The 13,264-nt window shown below is 43.6% G+C and overlaps 1 protein-coding gene across 1 annotated transcript; it reads left to right on the top strand.

Moving 5' to 3' along the window:
- Nucleotides 1-213: 213 nt before the first annotated feature.
- Nucleotides 214-12,200, top strand: LOC133090758 (cytoplasmic 60S subunit biogenesis factor ZNF622-like). The gene is made up of 6 exons (XM_061189145.1): nt 214-973; nt 1,649-1,903; nt 2,119-2,281; nt 5,416-5,528; nt 10,613-10,756; nt 11,921-12,200. The coding sequence occupies exons 1-6, from the start codon at nt 364-366 to the stop codon at nt 12,046-12,048; spliced, it is 1,413 nt and encodes a 470-aa protein (XP_061045128.1). The 5' UTR covers nt 214-363; the 3' UTR covers nt 12,049-12,200.
- Nucleotides 12,201-13,264: the final 1,064 nt, after the last annotated feature.

Here is a 13,264-nt window from a genome sequence, read left to right as displayed (position 1 = left end):
AGACCTAAGCAACAATCACCTCAGGCTCATCCAATCACCACCCGTCTCAGGCCCATCCAATCACCACCCTCCTTACGCCAACCCAATCAACACCCACCTCAGGCCGACTGGGCGGGGCCGGAGCCCTCCCGGGCTTCCCCCACTTTCCCGCGGCCTCTGGCCTCTCCGCGGCGGGGGCGTGGCTACAGGTCGGGAGGCGGGACTTCCTGTCCGGCCGGGAATAATTCGATCCAGTCCGGAAGTCAGCTCGCAGTCCGGTTCTTCGTGGGCCTTGAGGCTTACGGTCTGCTTGTCTGGTGGGGTCAGGGCACTCAGTGGTCGCTAGACTGCTGCCTCGGTTCGCCTCTTGTTTCCCGGCTGGCGATGGCGACCTACACCTGCAACACCTGCCGGGCGCTGTTGGACGACGCGGAGGCGCAGCGGGCCCACTACAAGACGGACTGGCACCGCTACAACCTGAGGCGCAAAGTGGCCGGCATGGCCCCGGTCGGCGCCGAGGGCTTCCAGGAGCGGGTGCGGGCGCAGCGGGCCCTGGCGGAGCCGGAGAGCAAGGGCGCGGCCACCTACTGCACCGTCTGCAGTAAGAAGTTTGCCTCCTTCAAGGCCTACGAAAACCATCTGAGGTCCCGGCGGCACGTGGAGCTGGAGAAGCAGGCGGTGAGTCGGCAAGTGGCGATCCTGAATGAAAAGAACTTGGAGAAAGGGCTGGGCGTGGACGGTGTGGACAAGGATGCGGTGAACGCGGCCATCCAGCAGGTCATCAAGGCTCAGCCGTCCACGTCTCCCAAGGAGGCGGTCCCAGCGCCCGAGGCGGAGTCCCGGAGTCCCGTGACCGTGGCCGCTGGAGGACGTGGGACTCAGCAGCGAGACCCGGCCGAGAAACCTCCCCGGCTGCAGTGGTTTGAACAGCAGGCGAAGAAGTTGGCCGAACGGCACGGGGAGGAGGAGAGTGAAGAGGACCTGGATGCAGATGGTGGGGGCCTGTCTGGGGGGCGGGGCGGGGCGGGGGACGGGGCTGGTCCTCAAGCTTCCAGTTTATCTTTGAGGTTGGAGGGGGGAGGTGTCCGTTTTCAGGTGAAGGTGATGCGTGAGGGTGTTTCCTTGGTTTCTGAAGTGGCTGGTGTGGCCAGCACCCCCACAGGGCGTTTTGTGTGTTTAGTTCTCTGTTGTCGATTCAGGGACTGAAACCTTAACGGGGGTGGGGGGAATAGTTACTTGGTAAATATTTGTAGAATGAAGGGATGCCTTCTCTGTTGAAGGAGGAGATTGTTAACATATGCAAAAGGAGAACGTAGTACCCTCACACCATGTACTGCAGAATGTTTAATTCCATTGGGCTTCTGGTCATGATGGCTTTGCTCTGAGTTTGAGGTGCTCAGAATCAGCTGGCTAACTTGCAGTGTGAGGCTGGAGCCAGCAACCTAGCCTTCTTGACTTAATGAGCTATTTTCCCCTCATCCCACTGACGCTGATTGCATTGTGTTCATTTGTGCATAGGAAAGGAGCACGTGCTTCCTTCAAGGGGTTTACTGTGCGCTGAAAAGAAAAGATGAAGGCATTCCTTAGCCATGCCGGCCGGTGTGTGGTGGGTGACTGGCTGACTTTGAGATCTTCAGCTAACTTTGTGTTTCAAATCTCTGGCTTGCAGACTGGGAGGATATCGATTCTGATGAGGAAGTGGAATGCGAGGATGCTGAAGCCACGGAGGAGGAGGAGGAGGCAGAGGAGGAAGCGGCTGGAGGCAGCACCCCGCTTGGTGCCATCCCCGTCACGGACTGCTTATTTTGTCCCCATCATTCAAGCTCCCTCACGAGGAATGTGGCTCATATGACTAAAGTCCACAGCTTCTTCATTCCTGATGTAGAGTATCTTTCAGATCTTAAGGGACTGATTAAATATTTGGGTAAGTTCAGTCGTTTTTTCCTTTTTAATGACAAGATACCACATTATTGGGGGGCATTAGTTTGGGGCTTCTCCTCAGTCTTGGATTGTATGACTGGCCGTTTTGTGAAAATCAGAAACCTGATGGCTGTTTTTTGAATTGTGGGCATAGACAGTGAGCCCTAATCTGGCTGCAAAAAGCTGCTTTCATATTGTTTTCTCAACTTATTTTTCCAGGAGAGAAGGTTGGTGTGGGGAAGATTTGCTTGTGGTGCAATGAGAGGGGGAAGTCGTTCTACTCCACGGACGCTGTGCAGGCTCACATGAACGACAGGAGTCACTGCAAGCTCTTCACAGATGGCGATGCTCTTTTGGAATTTGCAGACTTCTATGATTTTAGGTAAGTCTGGTTTGTAATACCGAGCGAAGCCAGCTGATCACATTTGCATTGGATTTGCATGTGCCCCTACCTGATAACTGTCTGCGTGTGGCTCTGTCCAGTGTCGTATTCTTCATACCTCTTAGCACGCTTTTTTAGGAGGTAGTTGTTTCCTCTCATTTTGTAGATGAGAAACTGAGTATCACAGAGTTAAACACACATATCTGACCAAGAGAAGATCTCAGGCCCAAACTGTCAGTTTGTGTGGTTTGAAAACTTGTTTTTGCTTGTTGTGGTTTCCATGGTCAGAAGTTCAGTTTTGCCAGTTACCTCAGGAACAGAGGCAGGGAAGTTAGGCTTCACACCTTGGTTTCCCTGAGAGCCCTTGAATCACAGGCTGTCTCCTAAGGGACTTGAGCTGGTGGCTGCACCAGGCCTGTCCCAATCACTTGTTGGTGAAATTATTCCACCTTTACCTAGAGTCTTGAATATTTCATACATCCTGCAACGAATCCATGCTAGGAATTCTGGAACAGCTGGTTCTTAGTGTCAGTGTGCCTGTGACCTAGCACAGGTGTGCTCTGCAAGCAGGTGTGTATAATGACCATGCCAGGTGTGCAGAGTCCACCTAATACAGGTGTTCAGAAAAGTCCTGGTCTTTTAAGTTGTCCTTTTGCATTTTCCTCCTGACTTCTCATTTCTCACTTGTCCTGACAGAGTTTTTCATTATAGCCACTTGGGTGGCTCTGTAGGGGTATCCATTGTGGTTTTAATTTGCATTTCCCTGATGAGGACTGATGTAGTTGAGAACCCTTTGCATATTAATTGGCCAGCTAGCTCATTTCTTGTGAAGTGTCTGATCAAGTCGTTTGTGTGTTTTTCTATTGGGTTATCTGCCTTACTGTTCACATTTTAGTGTGCATTTCTCAAATTATTTTTTATGTGTATTTGTGAATATTTCTAGAAACACAGTGTGTGGTATGATCAATACTAGGGGTGCTCACATGACTCTGTAATTAAAAATTGATCTAAAAATTTAAATATTGAAGTTTTCAGTTGCACTGCCTACATTTCAAAGCACATGTGACTGGTAGCAACATAGTTGAACCCAGAAAGAAAATTTCAACCTTATAGAGTTCTACTGGCCTAGAGTTCTCTTCTAAAACATGTTTTTCTAATTGTTAAATTACCAAGAGCTGCATCCCCAGTCTCCATTCTCTTCCTCTTACTTTCTGGTTTGCAACCTTCCTAAAGATAAGCAAATACTAGGAGAAATAATTCAGTTATAGGCCATTTGCTCACTCTTTAAAAACCAATTTTAGGTTCACAGCAAAACTGAACAGAAGGTACAGCGATTTCTTATAGACTCCTTACCACACAGGTGCACAGCCTCCCTCATTATCAGCATCCTCCAGGGGTACATTTGTTAGAATCGATGAACCAAGTTGACCCATCAATTATCACTCAAAGTCCATAGTTTAGGGTTCGCTTTTGGTGTTGTCCAGGCTATGAGTTTGGACAAATGTACATATAATGACATGTATCCACCATTAAAGTATCATACAGAGTAGTTTCCCTGACCTACAAATCCTCTGTGTTCTCTGCCTGTTCATCACTCTCCTCCACCCCAACCCCTGGCATCTTTAATGTCACCATAGATTTTCCAAAACATAGTATAGTTAGAATCATACAGTATGTAGCCTTTTCAGACTGGCTTCTTTCACTTAGTAATGTGCATGTAAGGTTCCTCCATGTCTTCTGGTTTGATAGCTCATTTCTTTTTGGTTAATTCCAAAAATATTCCACTGTCTGGATGTACCATAGTTTATTTACTTACTGAAGTACATCTTGGTTGTTTCCATGTTTTAGCAGTTGTGAATCAAACTGCTGTAAACCTCCATTTGTAGGTGTTTGTGTGGACATAAGTTTCAGCTCCTTTGGGTGAATACCAAGCAGCACAATTGCCGGATCCTATGGTAAGAGTATGTTCAGTTTTGCCAGAACCTTCCGAACTGTCTTCCACAGTGGTCGTACCCTTTGGCATTCCCAGTATCACTGAGTGAGAGTTCCTATTGATTCACAGCTTCACCAGCATTTGGTCTTGTCAGTGTTCTGGATTTTGGCCATTCTGATAGGTGTGTGGTTAGTATCTCACTGTTTTAATTTGCATTTCCCTGATGACATATGAAGTGGAGCATCTCTTTACATGCTTGTCTGCCATGTGTATATCTTCTTAGTGAGGAGTCTATTAAGGTCTTTGGCTCATTTTTTAATCGGGTGGTTTATTTTCTTACTGTTGAGGGTTTTTTTTGTTTTTTTATTATTTATTTATTATTTTTGGCTGCGTTGGGTCTTCATTGCGCGCAGGCTTCCTCTAGTTGCGACGAGCGGGGGATACTCTGTTGTGGTGCGCGGGCTTCTCATTGTGGTGGCTTCTCTTGTTGCGGAGCACGGGCTCTAGGCGAGCGGGCTTCAGTAGTTGTGGCTCATGGGCTCTAGAGCGCAGGCTCAGTAGTTGTGGCTCACGGGCTTAGTTGCTCTGTGGCATGTGGGATCTTCCCGGACCAGGCATCAAACCCGTGTCCCCTGCATTGGCAGGCGGATTCTTAACCACTGTGCCACCAGGCGAGCCCTTATTGTTGAGTTTTAAGGGTTCTTCCTGCATTTGGATAACAGTCCTTTATCAGTTGTGTCTTCTGCAAATATTTTTCCCAAGTCTGTGTCGTGTATTCTAATTCTCTCGACATTGCTTTTCACAGAGCAGAAGTTTTTAATATGAATGAAGTTTATCTTATCCATTTTCTTTCATGGATTGTGCTTTTGGTGTGGTACCTAAAAAGTTGTCAGCAAACCTTAAGTCATCTAAAATTTGTCCCATGTTATCTTCTAGGAGTTTTTATGCATTTTACATTTAAGTCTGTGGTCCACTTTAAGTTCATTGATATTTTACTACAGAAAAATTTTACTACGGAAAAATGCTAACAAGTTGTTTTTTCCTCCAAAATCCTTCAGCTGGCAATTTCTGCATCTATTTATCCCTGTCCCCCCACCCCTTTAGGTAGCAAGTGGGTTTTTCACATTGACAAATAAAATATATGTCTTTTAGTTAAATTTGAGGTATTGGTCTATGTATTAATGCCATTCCATGGTTCCAGGAGTAGCTACCCAGGTCACAAGGAAGGGGAGGACGCTGACGAGACTGAGGAGTTGCCCTCAGAAAGGGCCTTGGAATATGATGATGACACCATGGAGCTGCTTCTCCCGTCTGGTGAGTGCACTTGTCCAAAACACACAGCTTCATGCTGCTGAGATTATCGGAGAGGCGGGTTCCCATCACTTCCCTTCCACACCGAGGGGAGAGACCCTACAACTTCACGTGTGTGTTTGTGTTCCCCTGGACGAGGTAAACTCTGAAGGTTGCCCCGTAGCTCTGTCTTGGCTGTTTTGTTTAAATTGCATCAGTGTTTTCCTCACTTTTGTTGTGATTCATAATGCTTTAATCAGTCATTGCCTTTCTTTTCAATACACAGACCTTTTGTATTCTGTTTATTACCTGTTTTTTTGGCCCCATCCAGGTTTTTCTTGTTAAACTTGACTTTGCTCTTATTCATTGAACTAATTCCTGTTTCCATGGTGGCTCAGACTTGCACATGTTAGTCTGACATGGGTGGACCTGATTGACAGCGCCCAGGTTTCCTGTCTGTATTCTGGTGTAGCAGGGAGGCTTAGAGTTTGAATTCTGCCTTCTCCTTTTGGATACATGTTTCATGATGGTGGGAATTTATCCCAGATATGAAAAGATGAAGAAAAGCCAAGAATATGAGAAGCATCTAATACTGTTTAAGGTGTTATGATTATCTGAGAAGAATGGGAACAGCTACAGAAGACACATTTAAAAAGGACAGGGAATGGGATGATAAGATAATAAGATCCTAATAATACCTCGTATTTTCTGAGCAGTTAGCACATTCAGGCAGATATATTATTTTATCTTTACATCAAGCCTTTGAGTTAGATTCTATTATCCTTATTTGACATATGAGCCAACTGAAGCTTAGACAGGTTGAGTAATTTACCCAGGATCATGGACCTCGTCAGTGAGGCCCTTTCCCCACTTCTCTGCACTGCCTGGGAGATTTGCAGTAATGGTGGGAGCAGGAACAGCCACATTGCCAGTGGAGACGTCTGCCATGAAGAAGCCACCCTGAGGTGCTGCTCTCCACCTGGAATATCACGGCTTAGGTATAGAGAGCCTTGCTTAACCCAGAGTAATAACCTTCTAAGGTTAAGGGCAGCTTTAGACAATGACAGTGAAAGGAAAGTGCAGGCAGAACCTGTCTTGAGGATATAATTCTTCTACAGTGATAAGAAAGCTATAAGGCAGTACAATATTGGGGCCTGTACAATACATAGTAGCAAAACAGGCTTAAGTATTATCACAGAGGACCTAATCTCATCTTCCTCTGAGAAAAATACCAACGCAGAACCTCAGAAATAAGTTTAATAATATATTTTCTAAGACTATTTGTTTAATAGTCTTGACTGTTTAATAGTCTTAGTCTGTTTAAAGCTTGACCCGCTGGCATGGTTTTACCAGATCCTTACAAATAAGCAAAAGCTGTAGGGAAAATTCAGCTTAATCATCTTTTAAAATTCCAGCGTACCAGGCAACTTCCATCATGTAGAAAGCAGCAGGGCAGGGTTTCTCAGCCTCAGCACTGTGGACGTTTGGGGCAGATAATTCTTTGTTTTGGGGGCTGTCCTGTGCATTGTACGATGTTTAGCCGCATCCCTGGCCTCCACCCACTAGGTGTCAGGAGCCTCCCTCTAGCTGTGACAGCCAGAAATGTCTCCAGTCATTGCCGCGTGTCCTCTGGGGGTAAAATCGCCTGTTTGAGAACCACTGCAATAGAGAATTTAAGCAAAGAAAAAGTGGATTGGTTTCTATTCTAGACTCAGACTGTGGCTTATAGACCTTAACATCAGGGCCATTATCTGTGCTTAATCTCTTTTCTATTAAAAAAAAAGTTAAAATTCCTTACCTCCTAGGGCACTTTTATCTGTATTAGTAGGGGCAGCTATGTGAATTTCTAGGGAGGCACTTCTATATTAAGTAAGTACAGATGCTGAGATTTGCATCTGACAGTGACTTACCATTGTCTCTCTCTCTCTCTCTCTTTTTTATTGAAGTATAGTTAATTTACAGTGTTGTGTTACTTTAGGTGTACAGCAGTGTGATTCAGTTTATATATATTTTTTCAGATTTTTTTCCATTATAGGTTACTACAAGATACTGAATATAGTTCCCTGTGGTACACAGTAGGTCCTTGTTGTTTATTTTATATATAGTAGTGTGTATATGTTAATCCCAAACTCCTAATTTATCTCCCCTCCACACCCGCTATCCCCTTTGGTAACCCTAAGTTTGTTTTTTATGTCCATGAGTCTATTTCTGTTTTGTAAATAAGTTCATTTGTATCATTTTTTTTTAGATTCCACATATAAGTGATACCATATGATATTTGTCTTTCTCTGACTTCACTTAACGTGATAATTTCTAGGTCCATCCATGTTGCTGCAAATGGCATTATTTCATTCTTTTTTATAGCTGAGCAGTATTCCACTGTATATATAATATCACATCCTCTTTATCCATTCATCTGTCGATGGACGTTTAAGTTCTTTCCATGTCTTGGCTGTTGTAAATAGTGCTGCTGTGAACTTTGGGATGCATGTATCTTTTCAAATTAGAGTTTTCTCCCAATATATGCCCAGGGGTAGGACTGCAGGATCATATGGTAACCTTATTTTTAGTTTTTTAAGGAACCTCTATACTGTTCTCCATAGTGGATGCAACAATTTACATTCCCACCAGCAGTGTAGGAGGGTTCCTGTTTCTCCACACCCTCTCTAGCATTTATTATTTGTAGGCTTTTTGATGATGGCCATTCTGACAGGTGTGATGTGATACCTCATTGTAGTTTTGATTTGCATTTCTCTAATAATTAGTGATATTGAGCATTTTTTCATCTGCCTCTTGGCCATCTGTATGTATGTCTTCTTTAGAGAAATGTCTGTTTAGGTCTCCTGCCCATTTTTTGATTGGGTTGGTTTTTTGTTTTTTTTTTAAAAAATTATTTATTTATTTATTTATGGCTGTGTTGGGTCTTCGTTTCTGTGCGAGGGCTTTCTCCAGTTGCGGCAAGTGGGGGCCACTCTTCATCGCGGTGTGCGGGCCTCTCACTATCGCGGCCTCTCTTGTTGCGGAGCACAGGCTCCAGACGCGCAGGCTCAGCAATTGTGGCTCACGGGCCTAGTCGCTCCGCGGCATGTGGGATCTTCCCAGACCAGGGCTCGAACCTGTGTCCCCTGCATTGGCAGGCAGATTCTCAACCACTGCGCCACCAGGGAAGCCCTGGGTTGTTTTTTTTTGATATTAAGCTGTATGAGCTGTTTGTATGTTTTAGAAATTAATCTCTTGTTGGTAGCATCATTTGCAAATATTTTATCCCAGTCTGTAGGTTGTCTTTTCATTTTGTTTTTGGTTTCCTTTGCTGTGCAAAAACTTTTTAGTTTAATTAGGTTCCATTTGTTTATTTTTGTTTTTATTTCCATTACTCTGCAAGACAGATCCAAAAAAATATTGCTGCGATTTATGTCAAAGATTGTTCTGCCTATGCTTTCCTCTAGGAGTTTTTAGAGTGTCCGGTCTTATATTTAGGTCTTTAATCCATTTTGAGTTTATTTTTGTATATGGTGTTAGAGAATGTTCTAATTTCATTCTTTTACATGTAGCTGTTCAGTTTGCCCAGCACCAGTTATTGAAAAGACTGTCTTTTCTCTGTTGTATATTCTTGCCTCCTTTGTCATAGATTATTGACTATAAGTGTGTGGGTTTACTTCTGGGCTCTCTATCCTGTTCCATTGATCTATGTGTCTGTTTTTGTGCCAGTACCATACTGTTTTGATGACTGTAGCTTTATAGTATAGTCTGAAGTCAGGAAGCCTGATTCCTCCAGCACTGTTCTTCTTTCTCTAGGTTGTTTTGGCTATTTTGGAGTCTTCTGTGTTTCTGCACAAATTAAAAAATTTTTTGTTCTAGTTCTGTGAAAAATGCCATTGGTAATTTGATAGGGATTGCACTGAATCTGTAGATTGCCTTGGGTAGTATGGTCATTTTAACAAATATTGATTCTTCCAATCCAAGAACACAGTACAGTAGGTCCCCTACATATGAACAAGTTGGGTTCCGAGAGCGCATTCGTAATTCCAATTTGTTCATAAGTCCAACAAAGTTAGCCTTGGTACCCAACTAACACAATTGGCTATATAGTACTGTACTATGATAGGTTTATAGTACTTTTTACACAAATAATACATAAAAAACAAACAAACACAAAAAATAAAGAAAACATTTTTAATCTTACAGTACAGTACCTTGAAAAATACAGTAGTACAGTACAACAGCTGGCATACAGGGGCTGGCGTTGAGTGAATAGGCAAGAAGAGTTACTGACTGGAGGAGGGAGAGGAGGTGGGAGATGGTAGAGCTGAAGGATCATCGGCAATAGGAGACGGAGGGCAAGCTGCAGTTTCACTTACGCCTGACGTTGATGGAATGCACGTTTGCATCTTTGAAAGTTCACAGCTTGAAGGTTCGTATGTAGGGGACTTACATCTTTCCATATGTTTGTATCCTCTTCAGTTTCTTTCATCAGCATCTTACAGTTTTCTGCATACAGGTCTTTTGCCTCCTTAGGTAGGTTTATTCCTAGGTATTTTATTCTTTTTGATATCTTGGTAAATGGGAATACTTCCTTAATTTCTCTGATCTTTTGTTGTTAGTGGATAGAAATACAACAGACTTTTGTGTATTAATTTTGTATCCAGCAACTTTACCAAATCCATTGATGAGCTCTAGTAGCTTTCTGGTAGCATCTTTAGGACTTTCTATGTATAGCATCCTGTCATCTGCAAACAGTGACAGTTTTACTTCTTTTCCATTTTGGATTCCTTTTATTTCTTCTTCTTCTCTGATTGCTGTGGCTGGGACTTCCAAAACTATGTTGAATAAAAGTGGCAAAACTGGGCATCCTTGTCTTGTTCCTGATCTTAGGGGAAATGCTTTAGCTTTTTACTGTTGTCTCTTTTCTTAAATCTCTCTACTCCTTCCTTTATTTTTTAACATGTGGCTTCATCTTTCTTCAGCCAGTAGAGCACTCTTTCTTCTGTCACATGCATTTTCTAGCTAGATAAAAGTGAAAATTCTGATTGAGAAAGCCCTTGCTTTATTGGCTCCATTTTGAAAAATGATACAACTCAGTGTTTCAATATTGTTCTTTTGAAAAACAGGTGCCAGAGTGGGTCATCGCTCCTTGATGAGATACTACAAACAGCGGTTTGGCTTGTCACGAGCTGTGGCAGTTGCTAAGAATCAGAAGGCCGTGGGCCGGGTCCTGCAGCAGTACAGAGCCCTGGGATGGACTGACAGCGCAGGTACGTCCATGTGGGCCACAGGGACCAGCCCAGGAACTTGCATTACACAAAGGGCCTCAGGCGAGGTGCTTTCATTCGCTCTGTCCTTGTGGGTCCTCTCTAGGGGAAACTTACCTTCTTGGCTCTGGGGGCTTCTATGACCACTTGAGACATTTTTGGCAATAAGCTCAAAGCTCCATGACTTTAAAACTTCATATTCCTGGCACAGTAACTTTCTAAAAACTGCATATATGCCACTAATTTTTCAGAAGATAATAGTAATAAAAATAATTGTTTAGTGATCATCAAAGGTTGAAATTCTCCTAGATGTTTCACAGGGGAATGAAATGGTATTCTTATGTCAATAGCTTGAGCTGTGGAGTCAAACATGACTTCCCTGATACTCTTGTTGGTACTTATAACATTAATATGAGTAATTTAATTAATCGAAGCCTCTGTTTTTTCACTTACAAAATGGAGGTGATAATAATAGGACCTGCCCTGTAGAATTGTGCAGGTTGAATATCATAAAGCATGTATGACTAGTACATGTACATAATAAAGGCCAGCTGTCAGTCCTTCTTTTTGTAATTTTCCCATAGAAAATGTTGTAAGAGTTAGAAGAATAAAGGAGGCTACCTTCTGAAATTGTTGAGATTGCTGTCTTCAAGGAGAACCTCAATCCACTGAAAATAGTAGAGAGAGAAGGGGGAGAGCTGCCTTCTGATGGCCTGGGAAGCTCTGACACTGGAATCCATTGTAAATGCCTCTGTGTTTATATTACACGTGGGTTCCTTCACTATGGCTCCCTGTGAGCTGGGGGGGCACTTAAATCTAGTGGACACTGACTTCATCTTAGTCTTGTCAGGACTTCTTGTCTGACTTGGTTTATAGTCTGCCTTTCTGTGTCCCTTTTGGTCAATGGGGCTTCACCTTTTGGGCTTATAGACCTTTTCAGATGATGAAAACTAAAGAGGCTCATCCCAGAAGAATGTATATAGAGAGAAGTTCTGGTATGCAATAAACCCCCCAAGGCCCATTGGATAGAGACCCCAGGTAATAACTCTTGTTTAAATATAAGAACCCACTTACCCGAAACTAGCTTTGATTCTCTGCCAAGTTGGGTTTTCTCTGATCACAGGTCACAGACCTTTGCCTCATTTCTTATCCCCTTTCCAACCCCAGGAGCAGCTCTCGTGCGCCAGCGGGACATGCAGTATGTCCAAAGGATGAAGTCAAAATGGTTGCTGAAGATGGGGATGAAGAACAACGCCACCAAGCAGATGCACTTCAGGCCCCAGGTGCTGTTCTGAGTCGGCCGGGGATTGAGTCGTCATCCGTCTCCTGCACAAGCGTCCTCCTTGCCTGGGGACCCGTGGAAGCCGGATCGGACAACAGACCCTTTTGCTGCTACTTCTCCCTATACTTCCTCTGTCCTGACCTGATAATAAAAGTCAGAATCATATTGGCTCTCCAGTGTAATTTTTGGACAGGGTTGAAATGTCGTGTTTTTACAAAGTGAGTGCTGTGTCAACTGGACGCAGGCCCTGCCCTTCTGAGAGTTGCTTTGTTGTCTCGGCTTGAAACTGATTTAGGGCTGTCAGAATAGTGTGGGGAATTCAAGAGCGGCTTGTCTGCTCCAAACCTGGTTTAATTTTCAGAAGAACACCTTACCGTATCATGGTGCTGGGACCTATGTAAGTGGGCTTTGAAGCTTCTGGAGGAGCAGAGTTGAATGTCCTTCACTGGAATGTATTATGGCTCCCAAGGTGGTGACAGTTTGGGCACTTTCATTAAATCCAGGGAAAGTGAAAGGGCATGTCAGTGGTTTGCTGTAAAAGTTCTTTATTTCTAAATGTGATCCAGGGCTGCCTTTGGAGTGGGAAGAAAATAAATGTAAAATGGGTAAATGTTTTCAGGGTTCAGTCTCTCAATGGATTCACAGTTTAGATGGTTTACAGCAAGGCCATGATATATTGAAAATGAAAGTAAACATGAAGTTCAAAATCCATTGAGCTAACTTCTTGACATTGGAAAAGTGATTTGGTCTTTAAAATCCATAAAATGCAGTATTTATTACCTCACAGCTTGTTGTGCGGTTAATTATATCAGCAAGGGACCCATCACTCAGTCCCCACCACAAAATAAGTGCTTCAAGTTCTCTCTGGTGGAGCAGGTGCCCCACTGAGGAAGGCAATGTTCTGGTCAGTGCAGTGGTCTTTCTGAGGAATGAGTTCAAGGATGCCAGGAGATTTTGCTTGCCCTTACTGTGTATTCACCAGCTGTCATTTGCTAGAGACATGTCTTTTCTTACTTGGGATGCAGAGTTGAATTAATATTTCCTCAGTACACAGGTTCACTATCCCAACAGTGGAGGGTTCCCTAGTTTTAATTTTACCCCTTTATCCTGTTTTTCCAACATTCTCGTCACACGAGTACCCACCCTCTTGTGTTTGACACATCTTTAAATCTATATCCTGGGAAATGATATAGTGCTTGGCATGAGGTGTGTTTTTACTTTATATTTAA

The sequence above is a fragment of the Eubalaena glacialis genome, chromosome 4 (genome assembly GCF_028564815.1).
Source record: "Eubalaena glacialis isolate mEubGla1 chromosome 4, mEubGla1.1.hap2.+ XY, whole genome shotgun sequence".
Taxonomy (NCBI): domain Eukaryota; kingdom Metazoa; phylum Chordata; class Mammalia; order Artiodactyla; family Balaenidae; genus Eubalaena; species Eubalaena glacialis.
Note: the sequence above shows the minus strand (reverse complement) of the source record. Positions and strands in the feature narration are given on the sequence as shown.